The following is a 23,057-nucleotide window of genomic DNA, read 5'->3' on the forward strand; positions in this document are numbered from 1 at the left end:
GCGTCCAGCAGACGGGACGACTCGTGTTACAAAAGAGTTTTGCGCAGCCGGCCTACGCTGTGCATCGCTCTGAGTGCGTACCGAGTGACGTCAGAGGGAGCGGACGCGCGCGCCGGGCTGTGACGTCACGCGGTCCGCAGCTGCGCCGCGACCCACGCGCCGTGTCTGCGCAGGCGGCGTGGGTGGCGCGGGCGCGCGTAGTCTGGCGTAAAGTCCCGTAGCCTGTAGTCGCGGCGCGGCCCCATTCAGGGGCGCGAGGCGCGCGTCCCGAGTCGAGCCGCACCGCACTTTCTCACCCCCCACCGGCTCTCGCAACGGCGACCGCACACAATGAAAGAAAGCAGAGGAGCTTACTCGACATCGCTCCTGAATCAACAGAAAAACGAAGAACTCTTGACCAATCCACTTTTCAAATTATCGCTCCAAAAACACATCGTACTCGAGAACACAGTTGAATATTTTTTGCTGAACACATACACACAGTATCTAACATTAATGCGTGATTTATCGCGGTGAAGCTTCTACATAAGATTATACCTCTGAATGAGTAAGTAGCTTATGACAACAATACAAATATTTAAATTCGTTCAACAATTACACTGAAGAGCCAATAAACTGGTACACCTTGTTGGGGCGGCGGGTGGAAATTAAAATTATTATTTCTATTGTATCTATATTTCTTGCCGTTCTCAACACTGGCTCTCTAAATACACTACTGGCCATTAGAATTGCTACACCACGAAGATGACGTGCTACAGACGCGGAATTTAACCGGCAGGAAGAAGATGCTGTGACATGCAAATGATTAGCTTTTCAGAGCATTCACACAACGTTGGCGCCGGTGGCGACACCTACAACGTGCTGACATGAGGAAAGTTTCCAAACGATTTCTCATACACAAACGGCAGTTGACCGGCGTTGACTGGTGAAACGTTGTTGTGATGCTCGTGTAAGGAGGAGAAATGCGTACCGTCACGTTTCCGACTTTCATAAAGATCGGATTGTAGCCTATCGCGATTGCGCTTTATCGTATAGCGACATTGCTCCTCGCGTTGGTCGAGATCCAATGACTGTCAGCAGAATATGGAATCGGTGGGTTCAGGAGGGTAATACGGAACGCCGTGCTGGATCCCAACGGCCTCGTATCACTAGCAGTCGAGATGACAGGCATCTTATCCGCATGGCTGTAACGGATCGTCCAGCCACGTCTCGATCCCTGAGTCAACAGATGGGGACGTTTGCAAGACAACAAGCATCTGCACGAACAGTTCGATGACGTTTGCAGCAGCATGGACTATCAGCTCGGAGACCACGGCTGCGGTTACCCTTGACGCTGCATGACAGACAGGAGCGCTTGCGATGGTGTAATCAACGACGAACCTGAGTGCACAAATGGCAAAACGTCATTTTTTCGGATGTATCCAGCTTCTCTTTACAGCATCATGATGGTCGTATTCGTGTTTCACGACATGGCGGTGAATGCACATTGGAAGCGTGTATTCGTCATCGCCATACTGGCGTATCACTCACCGTGATGGTATGAGGTGCCATGGGTTACACATCTTGGTCACCTCTTGTTCGCATTGACGGCACTTTGAGTAGTGGACGTTACATTTCAGATGTGTTACGACCCATGGTCCTACCCTTCATTCGATCCCTGCGAAACCTTACATTTCAGCATGATAATGCACGACCGCATGTTTCAGGTCCTGTACGGGCCTTTCTGGATACAGAAAATCTTCGACTGCTGCCCTGGCCAGAACATTCTCCAGATCTCTCACCAACTAAAAACGTGTGATCAATGGTGGCCGAGCAACTGGCTCGTCACAATACGCCAGTCACTACTCTTGATGAACTGTGGTATCGTGTTGAAGCTGCACGGGCAGCTGTACCTGTACACGCCATCCAAGCTCTGTTTGACTCAATGCCCAGGCGTATCAAGGCCGTTATTACGGCCAGAGGTGGTTGTTCTGGGTACCGATTTCTCAGGAGCTATGCACCCAAATTGCGTGAAAATGTAATCACATGTCAGTTCTAGTATAATATATTTGTCCAATGAACACCCGTTTATCATCTGCATTTCTGCTTGGTGTAGCAATTTTATTGGCCAGTAGTGTACAATGTTGGCAACCAGATAGTGATTAGCCGAAACGTGATGCCTGTAATTAGAGTTCACTGTGCCCACAATAATGGAGAGTAAAAGTAATTGATTATTGAAGTTCATTATTGCTCTGAGGATTTAGGATGATGTCTGGGATTCATAGAAAATGCAGTTTACTGTAACCATTTTCGCTATATTCTGAAAACGATGAAGCGTAACTTTCCAGATAAATGATTATCCTTATCAGCTATTGCACTATGGCAGCTGTTCATAGTCTATTGCGTGGATCCTATTATGCCTAGATAACGAAACTGTTCAATAATCGTTATCGGTGTAAATGTTCAAAGTGAATGCTCGCCAAAATTTGATGTCAATACTCATCAAACCCCACGCTTCTAATGGTAGAAAGTCTGTCCTGCGGCGACACGTGAAAATACAACATACGCAAAGTGAAAATAAATCACTGGAATCGTTTCGTTATTAACTCTTTACCCCAACGAGAATTCATTGTTACGTGCATACCGAGTTACATAATACGACATCCAAGGCTGTTCCTTGCAGCTGCACAAACGCGACGCGGCTTCCGACACGGAATGCGCACTGATACGAATCTAGAAGAGAACTGGGGCCTTACTCTAGCCCGCACGCTCTTATTTATATAGCCACAGTGCGGACCGCCGAAGGCGCAGCCGACAACATTTGCCTTACTGAGCTAGCAAAATACCACTTCAAGTTACTAAATAATTTAATTGTGCAATCAACACACAGGTAAGTATCTATAATAAAATTCTATTGTGGCTAGGTTAAATACTTTTGGCGAGAGAATTATTATAGTTGTACTGCGCGCAATAGATGAGCTCTCAACTTGCCCTTTGGAGAGACGCTACAGCTATAGTTTTATAGCTACCTTTTTGAAACTTCTCACATCTTTGTTATTATAGCGTATCTTCATTCTAGGTAAATCTAAACATCCTAGCTTTGTCTAATCATTTACTTAATCTATCTTGCTTCCGAACTTTTAGGACACAAAAAAAGAAAATCATGAATTTCAACCAAAATATTACTTTGTGAGATCCAGCATGCTGTTTCCATTAAATTACAATGAAAAAGGAATCCGAAATAAATTTTGAAGTTCCTAGCTCCTTCCTGTTGTGCCGATGATTTTTACGTAAAACGTCTAAATTTCGAAAACTGTTAAGTTAGCAAACTGAAACTTAACACATTATTATTTTAGCATCACTCCTGACATGCTATTAACTTTTCAGATTATTTATTTTATTTTTAAGGTATTGCGCTACATTCGTGACGTCATAGCTAGTTACAGCGGACTAGGTCGGCACAAAATGGAAAGCATATGACTTCTATATGGCGTGAGTAGGCTGCTTCCCTACAACCTGCCTAATGTCGTGTAGGGAAGTGCCGCAACACGACGTGGCTTGGACTCCACCAATGCCTGAAGTAATGCTGGAGGGAAGTGAAACCATGAACCCTGCAGGGCTGTGCATAAATCCGTAATAGTACGAGGGGGTGGAAATCTCTTCTGAACAGCAGGCTGCAAGGTATCCGAGATATGTTCAATAACGTTCACGTCTGGGGAGTTTGGTGACCAGTGGAAGTGTTTATGCTCAGAAGAGTGTTCCTGGAGCTACTATGTAGCAATTCTGGACGTGTTGGGAGTCGCATTGTCCCTGGAATTCCTCAAGTCCGCCAGAATGCACAATGGACGTAAGGGATGCAGGCGGTCAGAGGATGCTTACGTACGTGTCACCTGTCAGAGTCGTATCTAGACGTCTCAGGGGTCTCATGTCACTCCAACTGCACACACCCCACACCATTTCAGAGCCTCCGCCGTGTAATCTGCCCCTCCCTTTCTTGCTGTTGCTACTGTCCACAATGGTGAAGTGTTTTCAAAAGATTCGAGAGGAGTAAGATTTACAATAAACTTTTTAGCTATCTTTTCTCGAACAGTTGGCTTCAGTTCTTCATGTCAAGAGGACTGATTCTTGAAGTTGAAATTCTCAAATTTTAGGTTCTCATGGTTCCATTGATCTAAACAATTTTGAATAACGTCTTTGCAGAATTTTTGTTTTCACGAAAATCTCTCATTTTAATATATCACACTGTCTTTTGAATTTTCACATTAACAAAGACGATATTACATTATTCGGCCAAAATACAAAAATACTTCTGATCAAATCATAGGCATGCTTACTACTACGTCACTCTGCGTTATTAACAATATTCCAAAGGCTTTACCATTTTTCTTGACAAATGCATTTCTATTAATTTAGCCTATTATTTTATAAATGAATCCATAAATACAGTACAAGACTCCATAATTAATAACAGTAATTTTAAGTGTGCCAAATATTTTGTAATTTCAAAAGTTTCTAAAAAACAATTTTAACTGTACATTCAGACCTAGCATATATCGATTGTAACAACAAAGACAAACTAATTCCTTTCCATAAGTTCTAGCTTTAAATATAATATAGTGTGTATAAAATTACACGGAATTTTTCAGAAAAACAGCTGAGATAATACTGATCCGTATAAAATTCGAAAAATATTTCTGGTATTGACTACTACTGCTGAGGAACTATAATGCAAGAGGAGGATGTTTCTTTTCAACCAGCGCTACAGTCTGGAACCGCAACACCGCTACGGTCGCAGGTTCGAATCCTGCCTCGGGCATGGATGTTTGTGATGTCCTTAGGTTAGTTAGGTTTAACTAATTCTAAGTTCTAGGGGACTAATGACCTCAGCAGTTGAGTCCCATAGTGCTCAGAGCCATTGAATTTTCAACCAGCGTGAACAGTCCCCTGCTGACATACAAGGTCCATGGATTCATGAAGTTGTCTCCATACCCGTATGCGTCCATCCGCTCGATACAATTTGAAACGAGACTCGTCCGACTAGGCAACATGCTTGCAGTAATCAATAGTCCAAAGTCGGTGTTGACGGGCCGAGGCGAGGTGTAAGGCTTCGTGTAATGCAGTCATCAAGGATATACGAGTGGGCCTTTGACTCCGAAAGCCCATATCGATGACATTTCATTGAATGGTTCGCACGCTAACACTTGTTGAAGTCCCAGCATTGAAATACGCAGCAATTTGCGGAAGGGTTGCACTTCTGTCGCGTTGAACGATTCTCTTCAGTCCTCATTGGTCACGTTCTTGTAGGGTCTTTATCCGTCTGCAGAGATGTCGGAGATTTGATGTTTTACCGAATTCCTGATATTCACGGTACGCTCGTGAAATGGTCGTACGGGGAAATCCCCACTTCATCGGTACCTCAGAGATTTTGTGTTCCGTCGCTTGTGCGCCGACTGTAACACCACGTTCAGACTCACGTAAATCTTGATAAGCCGCCATTGTAGCAGTAGTAACTGATCTAACGATTGCGACAGACACTTGTCTTATATTGGCGTTGCCGCCCGCAGTGCCTTATTCTGCCTTTTTACATATCTCTGTATTTGGATACGCGTTCCTATACCATTTCCTTTGGCGCATCACTGTATATGAAGTACTAAAAGTCAAATTTAAGTGTCCCCTGTAAGCCGTGAGATAGGCAATCTGCAACTGTGCTAACCGCTATAGGCATTTAGTAACACATACGGTACATCCGCCAAGTAGCGATTATGATATTCCACCAGCGAGCAGCGATATGGATGTGGAATCGATTAGTCTCACCCACAGGGGGCGCAACATGGTCAATGACACAGACGCCATCAGAAGACAGAACTCAGACGGGTTTAAAGTCCAGAATGAGATTTTCACTCTGCAGCGGAGTGTGCGCTGATATGAAACTTCCTGGCAGATTAAAACTGTGTGCCCGACCGAGACTCGAACTCGGGACCTTTGCCTTTCGCGGGCAAGTGCTCTACCAACTGAGCTACCGAAGCACGACTCACGCCCGGTACTCATAGCTTTACTTCTGCCAGTACCTCGTCTCCTACCTTCCAAACTTTACAGAAGCTCTCCTGCGGGCGTGAGTCGTGCTTCGGTAGCTCAGTTGGTAGAGCACTTGCCCGCGAAAGGCAAAGGTCCCGAGTTCGAGTCTCTGTCGGGCACACAGTTTTAATCTGCCGGGGTTTAAAGTCCTTTGGTTCTAGTAACTGCAAATCAGCGCGTGCCACAGCCGGAAATCAGTGCACAAACTTTTATGATGCACTTCTTTACTCGCCATTACAGTAGTTTGTTGACTATTTCCTACAGACCTCAATTTCGATTTGGCTACAGTTGCGACTATTTGTATTTTACTTGGCATCCGTTGTGAAATTTATTCACTTAGAACTTTCAAGCTGAAGTCGCACATAACCGTCTCACGGCTTATACCGTTTGTGAATATGTTCTGCATGATCTTAATCTTTGCATAGTTAATGAACTTTCCTTTCCTTCCTGGGTAACCGCAGTCATGTAGAATTCTTTTGAGAGAAATTTCCGCCATTTGACAGTCAACTGTTCCTTTTGTTTTACACAATCATGATTTCGGTATTTTAGCGATTCTCAAGTGTATGTTGAAATGTTAAAATATGCTTATGTGACCCCTGCAGCTTCCTATGTAGGCCACCCGCTGTACGGTCGTGTAAGTCTGATTGGCGAGTACTCGAGAGACAGCAATTTTTGTCGTCAGTCGTGGCATGTCTGACAAGACGAAGTCAATTTCGTTCAGGGGGCGTCTATACTGTTTTCAGTACTCTATTTCACAAACTGCATGAACTTGAAGATTTGATAATCACTGTAAACCTCCAAAAGTTAAAGCAATGACTGTTGAAGTGAATAAGGGAATGTTTGTGGTAATGTCAGAGAAGGACTGTAACAACAAATTGAAGGAATCTCTTGAATTGAATAATATTAAGAGATAGCACCGTGACCCAATTAATACATTCGGTGCTCTACACCAGAAACCATTAAATCTATATAATGTTGTATTCAAAAAGATAGAAATGAGAGAGTGCATATTAATGAGACCAAAATCACCATCACTGGTGCTTAATCTAACACCGAATAAAAATGATCATCTATCAGACTCACCGTAAATATTTTTGATATTCCAGCATACGCAGTTAGCAAAAAACTAAAAACACTTCTTAAGTAACATTACACACAAAATTCAGATGGCATTAATAAAAATAAAAATACACAAATACCCAAAAATGGGAAATTTATCTTGTGTGATATAGCAAACCTCTACACAAAAATAATGGCAACTGAGACAATTCATATTATTAAAAACAACTTCCTAAAGGATAAGAGATACAGTCAGACTGAGCTGTATAAAACTGTAGAACTCTTACAGGTAATTACTGCATACAATTATGTTTCATTCCAGGATGAAATTTGTTTTCAGTACGATGGGGTGGATACAGGCTCATGTCTTGCCGATACTGTAGCCGGTGTATTCATTAATAGAACTGAATAAAAGTTTTTTGGAGACAGCCAACAAAATAATTTATTATCACAGATGTGTTTATAGCAGCTTCAAATTTGTTTGACGGTATCATAGATGAAAGTAATATTAAGTACACTTAGTTCAACAGCTCTCATCAATAAATTAAATTCACTACATAAGCAGGGAAAATTTTTGGACACAAAAGTTCCTAGTGGAATGTGAGACATAAATTTACTATATTTCGTAAAGCTACTTACGTGGATGTAGTAGTCCATAACCAAATACGTCATCCCATAGCATAAAAATTGCAATAATCCCACGAAATGATCTACAGAACAGTAAACTTACCTACGGCTGGCGGCCAGAAACGACCTACCTTGATTTCACGTGGCCAGCTATACCCGCGACCGACGATCCGCCAATGCAGACGCAGCGCAGACGGGAATGTGTTACGCAGTATGTAAAACTGAAAGTAAAAAATGCTATTTTCAAACGTATCAAATCGTATTTTATTTATTTTACCGTCATACCGGCCAAACGTTGTATAATGTGGTAGTAATCCCATTTTAGGCAAAATTCTTATCACGTATTATAAATACCAAATTTTTGTAACTGATCTACACTTTTCGTGTGTATCTAGTATGAAAAAAATAACTATACTTCAATTTCTTTGAGAGAATCAAAACGGTCGAAACAAAAAAATCCAATACTCTGACAATTTTAAAAATTTTTTGCTCAAAAGAGCCAGCCGTTGTGGCCGAGCGGTTCTAGGCGCTTTAGTCCGGAACCACGCGGCTGCTCCGGTCGCAGGTTCGAATCGTGCCTCGGGTATGGATGTGTGTGATGTCCTTAGGTTAGTTAGGTTTAAGCAGTTCTAACAAGGGAACCTCCCCAACGCACCCCCCTCAGATTTAGTTGTAACTTGGCACAGTGGATAGGCCTTGAAAAACTGAACACAGATCGATCGAGAAAACAGGAAGAAGTTGTGTGGAACTATGAAAAAATAAGCAAAATATACAAACCGAGTAGTCAATGCGCAAGATAAGCAATATCTAGGCAAACGTGAACAGAGGAGCGCCGTGGTCCCGTGGTTTGCGTGAGCAGCTGCAGAACGAAAGGTCCTTGGTTCAAGTCTTCTTTCGAGTGAAAGTTTTAATTTTTTATTTTCGGTTTACATGACAAACTCTTGTGTTTTCATCACTTTTTTGGGAGTGATTATTACATTCACAAGAAAACCTAAATCGGGCAAGGTAGAAGAATCTTTTTACCCATTCGCAAAGTGTATAAGTTAGGTGGGTCGACAACATATTCCTGTCGTGTGACGCACATGCCGTCACCAGTGTCGTATAGAATATATCAGACGTGTTTTCCTGTGGAGGAATCGGTTGACCTATGACCTTGCGATCAAATGTTTTCGGTTCCCATTGGAGAGGCACGTCCTTTCGTCTACTAATCGCACAGTACTGCGGTGCGGTCGCAAAACACAGACACGAAACTTATTACAGTGAACAGAGACGTCAATGAACGAACGGACAGATCATAACTTTGCGAAAATAAAGAAAGTAAAAATTTTCACTCGAGAGTAGACTTGAACCCAGAACCTTTCGTTTCGCAGCTGCTCACGCTACCCACGGGACCACGGCGCTCCTGCGTTCACACTATCCTTGATTTTGCCTATCTTGCGCATGGGCTATTCAGTTTGTATATTTTGCTTATTTTTTCATAGTTCCACGCAACTTCTTCCTGTTTTCTCGAGTGATCTGTGTTCAGTTTTTTAAGGCCTATCCACTGTGCCATCTTATAACTAAATGCGATGGGGAGGTTCCCTTGTAAGTCTAGGGGACTGATGACCTCAGATGTTAAGTCCCATCGTGCTTAGAGCCATTTGGACCTTTTTTTGGCTCAAAACATTTTTGTGAATACATTGTCTGATAACCACGTACGTATTTGAAAAAAAATATAGATTTTTTTCGAAATTCAAAAATTGAAATGTGATGAAATTTTATTTAGAAAATTGGATTTACCAGCTAAATTCGACATGTCAAGGTAAGTTAGGTTTTTTTTGTTTTTTTTTTTTTTTTCAACCGGAATGAAATATCACCTGCACCTCCCCTTGAGCGAGTATGATGATAATTTATTATCGTCTTGCAAGGCAATAAAGTTGCTAACACGTTGAATATAGAGACCTCAACTGTTTCAAACTTCCCATGTACTTCGATCACACAGAAATGCCAGCTGCGTAGTGACGTGAGAGGCCTCTGGTGTTCGCAGGTGAACTTCGGCGAGGTGTTCATCCCTCTGGGACTGGAGGTGCCCAAGGCGCGTGTCCTGCCCGAGTTCAAGCGGCTGGCGCACGGCCTGCGCTCGGGCAACATCAGCGTGCTCGACGCCAAGACCTTCTACATCCCCAACCTGCACTACGACGGCGCCGGGCCCGACGCCTACTTCTGGGTCGGCAACGGCACCGAGCCCAGCCCGCTCGGCATCAAGGTGCCCAACGAGATAGGCAGGTGGGTCAGCGCCCAGCGTAGTCCACTGCCCTGTCTGCGTTTCTTAGGTCTAAAACTCACCATTTATCGGGACGAAGGAGAGGCACACAGCAGTCAGTCGTAATCCTGTTAGTTTTTATTACACTTGCAAATCCAGACTTTGGCTATAATCAGCCGTCTTCAGTGCATTTTCGTTACAAGTCAACAGACTCGCGGCAGTTAACGTCACCATATATTCTTACAGGTGTATGGGCAGAGGGACACGTAAACACTCTGCTGAATGCGAAACACGTGAAAATTACAGTGCTGTTTCTCACGCGAAGCTCACAGATTGGAAGTGCCACAAAAACTGCTTAAGACGAAAAATTGCGAATCGTGAATGCGCAACCATGTTTTATTTTTTCGATTTCAGTCTCCGCTAACAATGAACTTCAGGACTTCAGTACATGTAACAAGATTCAAAAACACCACAAGTAAATTGTTTACTAATTTTATAAAGAAATACTGTCTTCAAGGTAGAGACATTTTAGGTATATGCTAGCATATTTCCAGAATGACCACAAAAGGTGCTCTGGAAATGGAATCGAAATGCGTCTGGTTAAAAATGCTGTTTAACCGCAGTAAGCTTCAGGCAGGGGAAGCAACAATAATTTATTATAACAGCTGCTGCGGAACATGGCCATGAACGTATTACGAATAATTTTAAATGTTGCGTATTTAATGTCATAACTTTCTTTGATTTGACCGACTTCGTAGCGATGACAGATTTATTTATGGGTCGTTGCAAAAGAAAATCGATTGATGGTGAAGGTACCACAAAAGAAAATAAATCAGGATCTAATAGGGAACCAAACGACAAGGGCAGTCTGAATACAGATTAAAACTCACTTTGACTTCCTTGAAAAAGAACCTCATCTGAAGTGGATGCAGGCATAGGTGAGGATGGTTCGTGAGAAATAATTACTTAATTTCCTGCAGAAGAAACATTCGCTGATAGCGATCCTGACTGCCTTCCTGGCCCAAAGCAATCCAGAGGTCCTGCAGGATGCTGGGCTTCGCGCATCTCTACAGGACTGATTAGAAGCCTGAAGCACAACATGTTATCTGTTGCCAATAATGACATTTTCCCTTTCTTATCTAGTTTAGTAAGTTGATACACACTCGAAGATCGCTTGAAACACTTCTATGACAAGACAAAGTGGTTAACATGTGTCCTACAGCCCTGAAAAGTATGTTTTATAAAAAAGTTAAAATACTTACTATTAAAATGTATCTTTTTAAAAAAAAGTTACAATGAGAACAAAAGTAAACACAGTGTATTCTATAATTTATGAGTGCTCTAAATCAAATGTAAAGTTCAATAATACGATATATACACCATTACTGTTACAATGGACAATATCTAACATCAGTTGGAATCGAATGGAGACCACTGAGTCAAGAAAACAAAATTCAGTTACGAGCTGAATCAGTGAAGGAGCCAGGAGCACTGCGAGTTGAATCACTTGTGAGCCAAGAGCCCAAAGAGTGGGGTGACTCCTGAGTTGCCTTGTGATTCGCTCTATGCGGAATCAGGAGGGATAGGGGTGCGGTGAGTGGCTACAGGGACGGGCTAACAGAGGATATGGAATAAGTTCAAAGAAGGGCATCTCATTTTGTTTTATCACGTAACAGAGGAGAAAGCGTCTTGGATACTGTAAGTGAGATGGGGTGGCAGTCATTAAAACTAATGCTAACTTCGTTCCTGTGAGATCTTTTCACAAAATTTCAATCACCAACTTTCTCCCCTAAAGGATAAAACATTGTTATTCTCTCGTTACGTAGGGAAGAATGTCCAGTCTGATACAATAAGAGACATCAGAGCTTGTACATGTGTTGTTACCTACACGCGGGATCGATACAAATAAAGTCTGTGTCCCCTTTCAATCATGCCACAAACTCAACTTGCGGATGTCGTCAATGTAATGTGATGAATTTGGTCGATGCAGTCGCTTCCAGGTCTCTCGTCCCAAAGTTCACTTATGCTGTTGGATTTCTTAACAATGTGCAATGCAGATATCCATAAATCAAAATATGTCTTCATAGCTCAGTATTTATTTCGGAAATAACACACAAAAGGCACTCATTGTTACAACTGACATCAGAAACGGTTTTGCGCTGCTACCAACCTCAGTTTGGTCGCTACTCAGAAAACTCGAGAGTACTGCAGAGCTACATGACATGCTACAATGTCAGCCCACTCTGGAGTGAAGCTTCGTGTCGGTCCAAAACATATTCAAAGACGTTCCTCTCTCGGCCAGCTTAACGGATGTGATTCCTCCCGAACAGGCCATGAAGGCCCAAAGGTACCGACCTGCCGTCGTGTCATCTTCAGCCCACAGACGTCACTGGATGGGGATATGGAGGGGCATGTGGTCAGCACACCGCTGTCCCGGCCGTATGTCAGTTTCCGAGACCGGAGCCGCTACTTCTCAATCAAGTAGCTCCTCAATTTGCCTCACAAGGGCTAAGTGCATCCCGCTTGCCAACAGCGCTCGGCAGACCGGATGGTCACCCATCCAAGTGCTAGCCCAGCCCAACACCGCTTAACTTTGGTGATCTGACGGGAACCGGTGTTACCGCTGCGGCAAGGCCGTTGGTCAATTTATATTAGTATTGCCTTAAAAATGGTTTTTCTGTTGCATAATAAATTTGTTTGAACGTATGTTCATGTGATATCAATCACATGAGTCCATTACTATATCAACAAATCTCTCTGCCACCTTAGCAAAATAAAATAATTGAAATTTTACGAAATTTAAAGTGACGGAAAATTTATGTATAAAGGGCCTCACCTTAAAGAAATTTTTGCGCTGATTCCAAAACTCTTTAGAGTTTGGGCGTCTGTAAAACAGGGCGTTTCAAAAAGAATATACATATTACAAAGTACTACGTTTTCAAAATTATCGATCGCGGCGCCACGGCTGTATTATTGGAAAAACGAATACTTTGTCTGCTTTATATTCACTGCCAGTTGTCTTCTGTTTGCTCGGTTTGCAAAATGGCTACTCCGCAGTAGAAATCATTTTGAGTTCTCGAGTGTGCCAAGTGTAATTCCGTGATTACACTCCCAAGATGTTTCAGGCTGAAGTACCAAACTAACCCTCCGAATGGATGGAGCATTCACAGATAGTGTCGACAGTCTGTAGACACAGGATGTGTATGTAAAGGAAAGAGGCGTGGTCGCTTTCGTGTTTCCGACGAAAATGTCGCAAGAATTCAAACAGCTTTCCGACGTAGTCGTAGAAAATCATTTCATTGTGCCAGTCGGGACATTCAACTGCCTAGGAAAACAATTTGGCGTGTTTTGAGAGGTCATTTGGTTGTGAAGTCGTCCAAGTTACAGCTGTTACAGGGTCTAAGTTACGACGACAAATGCAGACGTGTAGCGATTTCTGACGAGCTTCAGTACGCTATTGATAATGGTAGCACTTTTTTTTTTTGGTATTCCATGGTTTCTATTATATCACATTACAAAGAAAGGATATTTAACAAATCAGGATTATGGTGGAGTGTTTTTCTTACTATTCGCTCTGCTATCCTGTTGAATTCTTCACGATCTTCCCGCCACATCTTCGCAGCATCAACGTTTGCACCACTCTCATCATTTGGCTCTGCCAACATACTGACAACTGAAAGAAAGTCATATTCAGTGACCGAGTGCGAAACACTTGCCATAGTATGGGCATTTCGCAAGTTTCGCTACTTTCTATGGGGAAAACGTACTAAGCTTTATACTGACCATCAAGCTCTTTCTTTCCTGCTATCATGCAAGTTATTACATTCACGTGTTGCACGCTGGTGTGCATCACTACAAGAATATGATTTTGATATTATATATATAAAAGGAGAAGGTAATTAATATGATATACAGTTGTGATGAGCCTACATTTAAGTTATACAGATACTTACAATCTAATGAATGCAGGTAAGTCTAGAAAGCAATGTGAACCATCCAATAGCTAATAAGATATTTGGTTGTAAGAGGAGTTGCTATTGAGGCATATACACATTAGAGGAGGCATATACACATTAGAGGAGGCAGAGAACTGAACAGAATTATTTTCTTTAGGAGGCATGTGATAATAGTAATGTTGATATGAGTAATGTGAGTGACTGAATGAGATGAGTGAATGTAATTTTAGTTTAATAAGAGGACAAATAGTAATACGGAGAGAGGTAAATGGAATATAAGATGAGAAAAGGGTATTATTATTATTATTATTATTATTGTTGTTGTTGAAGCAAAAAGTAAGTGGTGATGAATAAGAGGAATATATATATATATATATATATATATATATATATAATGCTGAGGAATAAGTATATGTTATTTTGTGAAGAATGAATAATGGATAGGTGAGAATGTTATGAGTAATTGAGAATATGTTGAGAGGAGAGAAACTAGATTTGAACGCTATATCACATGTACTCATGGAATACAGAATGAAAGTAGTGGAAAGAATATTATTTATTGAAAGATTGGTATGCCTGAGATAATAACTTATGTGGTGTCTTATATATTCTTATAACCAAAGGTGAAAGTATAGATTTATGTGGAAAGAATTATTTACAGCAGCCATTGTTGGAAATATATCAGAAGATTTAAATCTATAACACTTTAACACTAATCTAATGGGAACTTGTAATGAAGAATTATTTAAGAGAACATATTTAGCAGTCATCTAATGACATAATTAAAGCTCATCTACTGTACTGAACTAATGCGCCATTAAATAGAAAGGAGAATAAGGAGAAAACAAAACGTCAGTCCCCTGTTGCGGCTCATACTCTCATCCCTCCCTTAGAAAAATTTATACATGTTGATGAAGTATTTGACATTATATAATTCGTGATTATCTGACAGTATGGAGAGACATACACAAATATTTATTTATGAATAGAATTTTACAGGTACCACAAGGTAAATACAGAATGTATATACAGCATGGAACGCAGCAGCAATTATCTAAGAAGATTTATTTATTTATTAAGTAAAACATTTATTTATATTGCTTGATACTCATGAAAGGAAGGAGATGAACTACACAAACTTTATAGGAACATGATTTACTTGAACTAGATAGATTATATATATATATATATATATATATACACTTATATATATATATATATATACACTTATATATATATATATATATATATATATATATATATATATATATATATATATATATATATACACTTACCACACTGATGTACATACTTGTAGGATCCTAAGATATTTAGAGGGGCACCGCTCTTAGAAACGGTAATAGAGGGATACCACTCTTAGAAACAGCAATAGTGGGGACACCACACTTAGAAACGGTATTAGGTATAGGAACTTTTACATTATATTAAGTTAACATGTATTTTGTTTATCATATTTTATTTTGTGTAGTCCACTGTAGGGGATGACTTTACTAGTATTTATGAAGTAGTTAGCAACCATCCCATGAACCTATCTTCCTACAGAGGGCTGTCTTGAAGCTTGAAATATGTGTACAATGCATCGTATTCAGTGATGAAGCGAAATTCCATCTTAGTAGGAAAGTAAAGAAAATGTTCGAATCTGGGGCCTACAGAACCAACATGCACACAATGAACGTGTACGAGGTTCGTCCAAAGTCAGCGTGTTTATAACACATTCGTCTTCGATGGAAACACTGTAGACGCTCAGCAGTAGTTTGCTAGGCCACAAAGGTGGCTGTTTCCGAGACTGTTCGAGGACAACCATATTTATCAACGAGACGGGGATGCCGGCCGTAGTGGCCGAGCGGCTCTAGGCGCTACGGTCTGGAGCCGCGCGACCGCTACGATCGCAGGTTCGAATCCTGCCTCGGGCATGGATGTGTGCGGTGTCCTTAGGTTAGTTAGGTTTAAAGTAGTTCTAGGGGACTGATGGCCTCAGAAGTTGAGTCCCATAGTGCTCAGAGCCATTTGAAGATACGGGGATCCCCTCATTGGGATTGGAATGGCCAAGAGCCGTTCAGAAAGTAACCTCCGGTTGATTTAAAAAAATACACCAAGTCAAATAAAAATATTTTAATATATACATCTTACAACTACATCTTTGCACTATTTTTCTACATAGTCTCCATAGCGATTGAGGCACTTATCGTATCTCTTCACAAGCTTTGAAATTCCTTCTGCATAAAAATCACCCGCTTGTGCCTGGAGCCAGCCTGTGACCGCATCTTTGAGCTCTTTGTCGTCATCAAACCGCTGTGACCCGAGCCATTTCTTCAAATGCATGAAGAGGTGATAATCACTTGGCGCCAGGTCTGGGCTGTAAGGTGGATGGTTGATAACGTCCCACTTGAAGGACTCAAGAAGGGCCGTTGTTCTGCGAGCAGAGTGAGGACGGGCGTTATCGTGCAAAAAAACGATATCGGAAGTCAGCATGCCACGGCGTTTGTTCTGTATAGCCCGTCGTAACTTTTTTATTTTTTCACAGTACACGTCTTGATTAATGGTCGTACCACATTCCATGAATTCAACCAACAACACCCCTTTGGCATCCCAAAACACCGTTGCCATCAGTTTTCTGGCAGAAAAATCTTGCGAGGCTTTTCTTGGTTTGGTAGACGAATTTGAATGTGCCCACATCTTTGATTGTTCTTTTGTCTCAGGGTTCACGGACTTAATCCAGGTTTCGTCACCGGTCACGATTCTGTTTAACAATGGTTCTCCTTCGTCCTCATAACGTGACAGAAAGTCTAATGCAGAGGCCATTCTTTGAGTTTTGTGGTGGTCGGTAAGAATTTTGGGCACCCATCGTGCACAGAACTTACGGTAACCCAATCTTGCTGTCACTATCTCGTACAAGAGAGTCTTAGAAATCTGTGGAAAACCAGTAGACAACTCCGACATTGAGAAACGTCGATTTTCACGAACTTTTGCATCAACTGTCTGAACGAGTTCGTCAGTCACCAGTGATGGTCTACCACTCCTCTCTTCATCATGAACGTTTTCTCGTCCACTTTTAAATAAACGTACCCATTCACGGACAACTCGTTCACTCATAACTCTTGGTCCGTACACGGCACAAAGCTCACAATGAATAGCTGCTGCAGAATATCCTTTGGCTGTAAAAAACCTTATGACAGCACGCACTTCACATTTGGCGGGGTTTTCTATTGCAGCACACATTTCAAACTGCCACAAAAACTAAACTAGCGCAGGTACGACGTTCACTCGACCACGGCTTGATGCCGACTGACCTGTTGAGTGCGTGAACGCACAGATGGCGTCGCTACTCCCCCCACAACCCGCACTGTGACCAATCGGAGGTTACTTTCTGAACCGCCCTCGTATCTGAATGAAAATCTACCGAGCAGTCGGACTGGTCGTCAAACAGTTGGCAACTTAGCATTTCTCAGCTGGGCTCCGCGTTCATCAAATCTGACGCCCTGTGACTTCTTGTTGCGGAGTTTCATTAAGGGCAGCGTTTATGCGTCACCGCTATAACAGAACGAAGAAGAGTTGAAGAACCGGAACTGTCGCCACGACATCAGTGGCGATGGACGCGCTTACCCGAGTATGGAAGCAATTCGAGTATTGATATTGTTCGTGTCGCTGGTGGACGACATATTGAACATCTGTAATCTAAACTTGCTTCGTAGCTGCGTGTCTTGCAGTTTAATGAATGTATGGTTTCAAAAATACGTACAATCTTTTTGGAACATCCTGTATTTTCGAAGTTATTGAGAATTTAAAATTGTTATACATATTCCAGTAATATTAATTCAGTTGATGCATTTGAACTGCATTTATACTAAGTATAAAACGTGATCTTTTGTCCTCCAGCATCTGCTGAATAAATGTACTTTCCAAATCAACCGTTTAATTGAATTTTAATGTATAACAACACCTTCCATTGTTAACACGTGATATGATTTTGGAACTAGCCAAATGAGTAGGTTCCCCATGAAAACTATTATAATATTATGGTAGTTAGTTGTTATAGATTCTCAGTTGAAGGTAGCAAAACGTGGCACAAGGTTTTAAAATGGTTACGTAATTTGTAGTATGGATTTCTTAAAGCCCTCCCCGCCAAGAACATGTTTGGCTTCACTATCCTAAAATAAACTTTCAGAATGGTTTTAAGGTATCAGTGTTATCTGTTGTCATAAATATGTCTTATGTATAAAGAAGGGAATTCACTTGTTATAAACTTTGGCTAGGAGCGAACAGTTTGTTGTTACGTGTCACGTTTGGCTTTACATTAATAATCGATTATGAAATTGTGTCACGCATTGAATGACTTAGGTGTCCATTTTAGCTACGTGCTGTTCGAGAGTGGAACGAGCAAGAAATAGTCTGAATATGGTTCTATGCATCTTTTGCCACACTTCAACCCCATTTAAAATCAAACAAATTTAGATGTGTGTGCTGTATTTATTGTTTGTGAATCACTTGTTTTCTGGACTCCTTACTTCTGAACTGACACAAATTGCAGAGTATTGATGTACACCAGTGGTTCCCACCTTTCTTAGACCGTTACCTCTGAATGCAGTTAGACATTAGATAGTACCCCCGCCCTCCCCTCCCCCGCCCCCCCCCCCCCCCCCCGCCTTCTGCCATCTGTTGCCCCGCCTCCTCCACATCATTACCAACGTTAGCACCTGACTAAACTGAAGAATAGAACACTTATTTTTAAAATAATGACAGATAGATGAATTATACTTACAAGGGAACCTCCCCGTCGCACCCCTCTCAGATTTAGTTATAAGTTGGCACAGTGGATAGGCCTTGAAAAACTGAACACAGATCAATCGAGAAAACAGGAAGAAGTTGTGTGGAACTATGAAAAAAATTAGTAAAATATACAAACTGAGTAGTCCATGCGAAGATAGGCAACATCAAGGACACTGGCAGTCTAAGAGCGCCGTGGTCCCGTGGTTAGCGAGAGCAGCCACGGAACGAGAGGTCCTAGGTTCAAGTCTTCCCTCGAGTGAAAAGTTTAATTTTTTATTTTCAGTTTATGTGACAATCTCTTATGTTTTCATCACTTTTTTGGGAGTGATTATCACACCCACAAGAAAACCTAAATCGAGCAAGGTAGAAGAATCTTTTTATCCATTCGCCAAGTGTACAAGTTAGGTGGGTCGACAACATATTCCTGTCATGTGACGCACATGCCGTCACCAGTGTCGTATAGAATACATCACACGTGTTTTCCCGTGGAGGAATCGGTTGACCTACGACCTTGCGATCAAATGTTTTCGGTTCCCATTGGAGAGGCACGTTCTTTCGTCTACTAATCGCACGGTTTTGCGGTGCGGTCGCAAAACACAGACACTAAACTTATTGCAGTGAACAGGGACGTCAGTGAACGAATGGACAGATCATAGCTTTGCGAAAATAAAGAAAGTAAAATTTTCAGTCGAGGGAAGACTTGAAACAAGGACCTCTCGTTCAGTAGCTACTCACGCTAACCACGGGACCACGGCGTTCCCCCGCTCAGATGCTCCTTGACGTTACCTATGTTGCACATGGACTACTCAGTTTGTATATTTTACTGATTTTTTTCACGGTTCCACACAACTTCTTCCTGTTTTCTCGATTGACCTGTGTTCAGTTTTTCAAGGCCTATCCACTGTGCCAACTTATAACTAAGTCTGAGGGGGGTGGGATGGGGAGGTTCCCTTGTTAGTTTTGCGTGTGTGTGTGTGTGTGTGTGAAGGGGGAGGGGGGGGGGGGTGTTAGAATAAATGAATAACGAAGGAATCGTGGAGCATCGCAAGTGCTAGCCACAACTTCTTCTAAGATAAGAAAGATAACTACACACAGTGAGGATAGACACTCGCTACAAGACGTACTTCCGTGCATTACTCCTCTCCATTGCGGCACTTGCTTAACCTGCACACTTCAACCCCATTTAAAGTCGAACAAGTTCAGATGTGTGCGCTGTATTTACTGTTTGTGAATCACTTGTTTCCTGGACTCCTTACTTCTGAACTGACACAAATTGGACGACTTCGGACTGTTAATGCTTTATATCTAACCAGTCTAATAATAATACTGCCTTATGTAGTTATTGCCGGTCGGGGTGGCCGAGCGGTTCTAGGCGCTTCAGTCCGGAACCGCGCTGCCGCTCCGGTCGCAGGTTCGAATCCTGCCTCGGGCATGGATGTGTGTGATGTCCTTAGGTTAGTTAGGTTTAAGTAGAACTAAGTTCTAGGGGACTGATGACCTCAGAAGTTAAGTTCCATAGTGCTCAGAGCCTTATGTAGTTATTGATGTATCGCGCTTTTAATCCATTTGTCTTTTGCGAAGAGAGTAGGAAACAATTCCTTGGCGACTGCAGGTACTAGCTAAGACTTCTTCTTGAGATATTTAGCATCTGTTACGTATATATCATCAGCCATGGTCGGAACAAAGCACAACATATGTGTGTAGTGGGTGGACTATATGAGGAATCGAACCTGCACGAGATTAATACTACTAATTGCGAAAAAGTAATTATTGACAACTTAAATACTCAATATTAGAGTGGTAATGATCTTTTGAAAATAATTTAGTTCCGTGACAGAAACAAAATCGAATCGCCGGCCGCGGTGGCCGTGCGGTTCTAGGCGCTTCAGTCCGGAACCGCGGGACTGCTACGGTCGCAGGTTCGAATCCTGCCTCGGGCATGGATGCGTGTGATGTCCTTAGGTTAGTTAGGTTTAAGTAGTTCTAAGTTCTAGGGGACTGATGGCCTAAGATGTTAAGTCCCATAGTGCTCAGAGCCATTTGAACCAGAATCGAATCGTTTCGTTTTTACCCCTCAGAAAATCTCACTTTACCGCCCAAGGGGTAATTACCCCCACGTTGGGAACCACTGCTAAACCACCTCGCGACTGTGTGTGTGTCTGGCATCCCGGTACAGCGTAATGAGTGCGGCACGCGCGTGTTGCAGCCTGGACCCGCTGCGCGGCTACCAGGGTGAGGACATCGAGATCCAGCTGCCGGGCAACCTGACGGTGTACGACATCGACTGGCTGGCGGTGTGGTGCGTGCAGTACCGCCACAACTTCGGGCACGTGCTCATCCCCAAGGACCTGGACGTGCCGCCGGCGCTGGGGCAGACCAAGATCACTGTGAGTACTCGCGCCGCCTGCTGCCCCGACAACCACTCGCTGCAGTATATCAGCCTCTCTGGTGCGGCGTCGCAGCTACTTCTTTTACCACGTTGTTTACGCAGGCCATTTTAGATTTGGGCTTGTTAGCAAAGACAGTGCTCCTTACGTCTAATAAATAATACATCGTCATCACGGCACGTACTTACTTGTTATATAATGTTTGTTAAATGCAGGGTTATTACAAATGATTGAAGCGATTTCACAGCTATACAATAACTTTATTATTTGAGATATTTTCACAATGCTTTGCACACACACACAAAAACTCAAAAAGTTTTTTAGGCATTCACAAATGTTCGATATGTGCCCCTTTAGTGATTTGGCAGACATCAAGTCGATAATCAAGTTCCTCCCACACTCGGCGCAGCATGTCCCATCAATGAGTTCGAAAGCATCGTTGATGCGAGCTCGCAGTTCTGGCGCGTTTCTTGGTAGAGGAGGTTTAAACACTGAATCTTTCACATAACCCTACAGAAAGAAATCGCATGGGGTTAAGTCGGGAGAGCGTGGAGGCCATGACGTGAATTGCTGATCATGATCTCCACCACGACCGATCCATCGGTTTTCCAATCTCCTGTTTAAGAAATGCCGAACATCATGATGGAAGTGCGGTGGAGCACCATCCTGTTGAAAGATGAAGTCGGCGCTGTCGGTCTCCAGTTGTGGCATGAGCCAATTTTCCAGCATGTCCAGATACACGTGTCCTGTAACGTTTTTTTCGCAGAAGAAAAAGGGACCGTAAACTTTAAACCGTGAAATTGCACAAAACACATTAACTTTTGGTGAATTGCGAATTTGCTGCACGAATGCGTGAGGATTCTCTACCACCCAGATTCGCACATTGTGTCTGTTTACTTCACCATTAAGAAAAAATGTTTGCTTCATCACTGAAAACAAGTTTCGCACTCAACGCATCCTCTTCAATGAGCTGTTGCAACCGCCCCGAAAATTCAAAGCGTTTGACTTTGTCATCGGGTGTCAGGGCTTGTAGCAATTGTAAACGGTAAGGCTTCTGCTTTAGCCTTTTCCGTAAGATTTTCCAAACCGTCGGCTGTGGTACGTTTAGCTCCCTGCTTGCTTTATTCGTCGACTTCCGCGGGCTACGCGTGAAACTTGCCCGCACGCGTTCAACCGTTTCTTCGCTCACTGCAGGCCGACCCGTTCATTTCCCCTTACAGAGGCATCCAGAAGCTTTAAACTGCGCATACCATCGCCGAGTGGAGTTAGCAGTTGGTGGATCTTTGTTGAACTTCATCCTGAAGTGTCGTTGCACTGTTATGACTGACTGATGTGAGTGCATTTCAAGCACGACATACGCTTTCTCGGCTCCTGTCGCCATTTTGTCTCACTGCGTTCTCGAGCGCTCTGGCGGCAGAAACCTGAAGTGCGGCTTGAGCCGAACAAAACTTTATGAGTTTTTCTACGTATCTGTAGAGTGTTGTGACCATATGTCAATGAATGGAGCTACAGTGAATTTATGAAATCGCTTCAATCATTTGTAATAACCCTGTATATTAGTTACAAATAAGTTGCGATACGGTGATACCATGCAAAGGTACGGAATTTCGGAAAAAGGAAACGTATATTACTGCTACATTAAATTGAAGACACATTTTACAGTCGACATGGTGCATTAAATACAGATAAGTAGAGAATTATTGATTTACAGCATCAAAAAATTATTTTGCTAAACTGTAGAGAAATAAATGTGGATAAGAAGGTATGCAAAAACCCCATATCCTCTTCAGTGGTTCGGGGACAGTTTCAATCCTAGGCAACCGAATCCTCTGTCCTGCACCAAAATCTTTAGCAGGTGGTTGAACTGCAGGAGGTGGTAAAACTCACCACCATGGTCTTCAAATCGCATCTTTACATTACTATGAAATGAGTTCATCATTTCGA

At 42.4% G+C, this 23,057-nt stretch overlaps 1 protein-coding gene and 1 pseudogene across 1 annotated transcript in view; one reads left to right on the top strand and one right to left on the bottom strand.

Annotated features, from left to right (window-relative positions):
* The window catches only part of LOC126473730 (protein Skeletor, isoforms B/C), a 676,647-nt gene that overhangs the window by 543,420 nt on the left and 110,170 nt on the right, over positions 1-23,057 (top strand). Inside the window, exons 5-6 of the mRNA XM_050100975.1 lie at positions 9,767-10,005; positions 20,933-21,113. Of these exons, the coding sequence (XP_049956932.1) occupies positions 9,767-10,005; positions 20,933-21,113 (420 nt within the window). The remainder of the gene's footprint in view (positions 1-9,766; positions 10,006-20,932; positions 21,114-23,057) is intronic.
* Positions 12,507-12,624, bottom strand: LOC126476069 (5S ribosomal RNA; annotated as a pseudogene).

This window comes from Schistocerca serialis, chromosome 4 (genome assembly GCF_023864345.2).
Source record: "Schistocerca serialis cubense isolate TAMUIC-IGC-003099 chromosome 4, iqSchSeri2.2, whole genome shotgun sequence".
NCBI lineage: Eukaryota > Metazoa > Arthropoda > Insecta > Orthoptera > Acrididae > Schistocerca > Schistocerca serialis.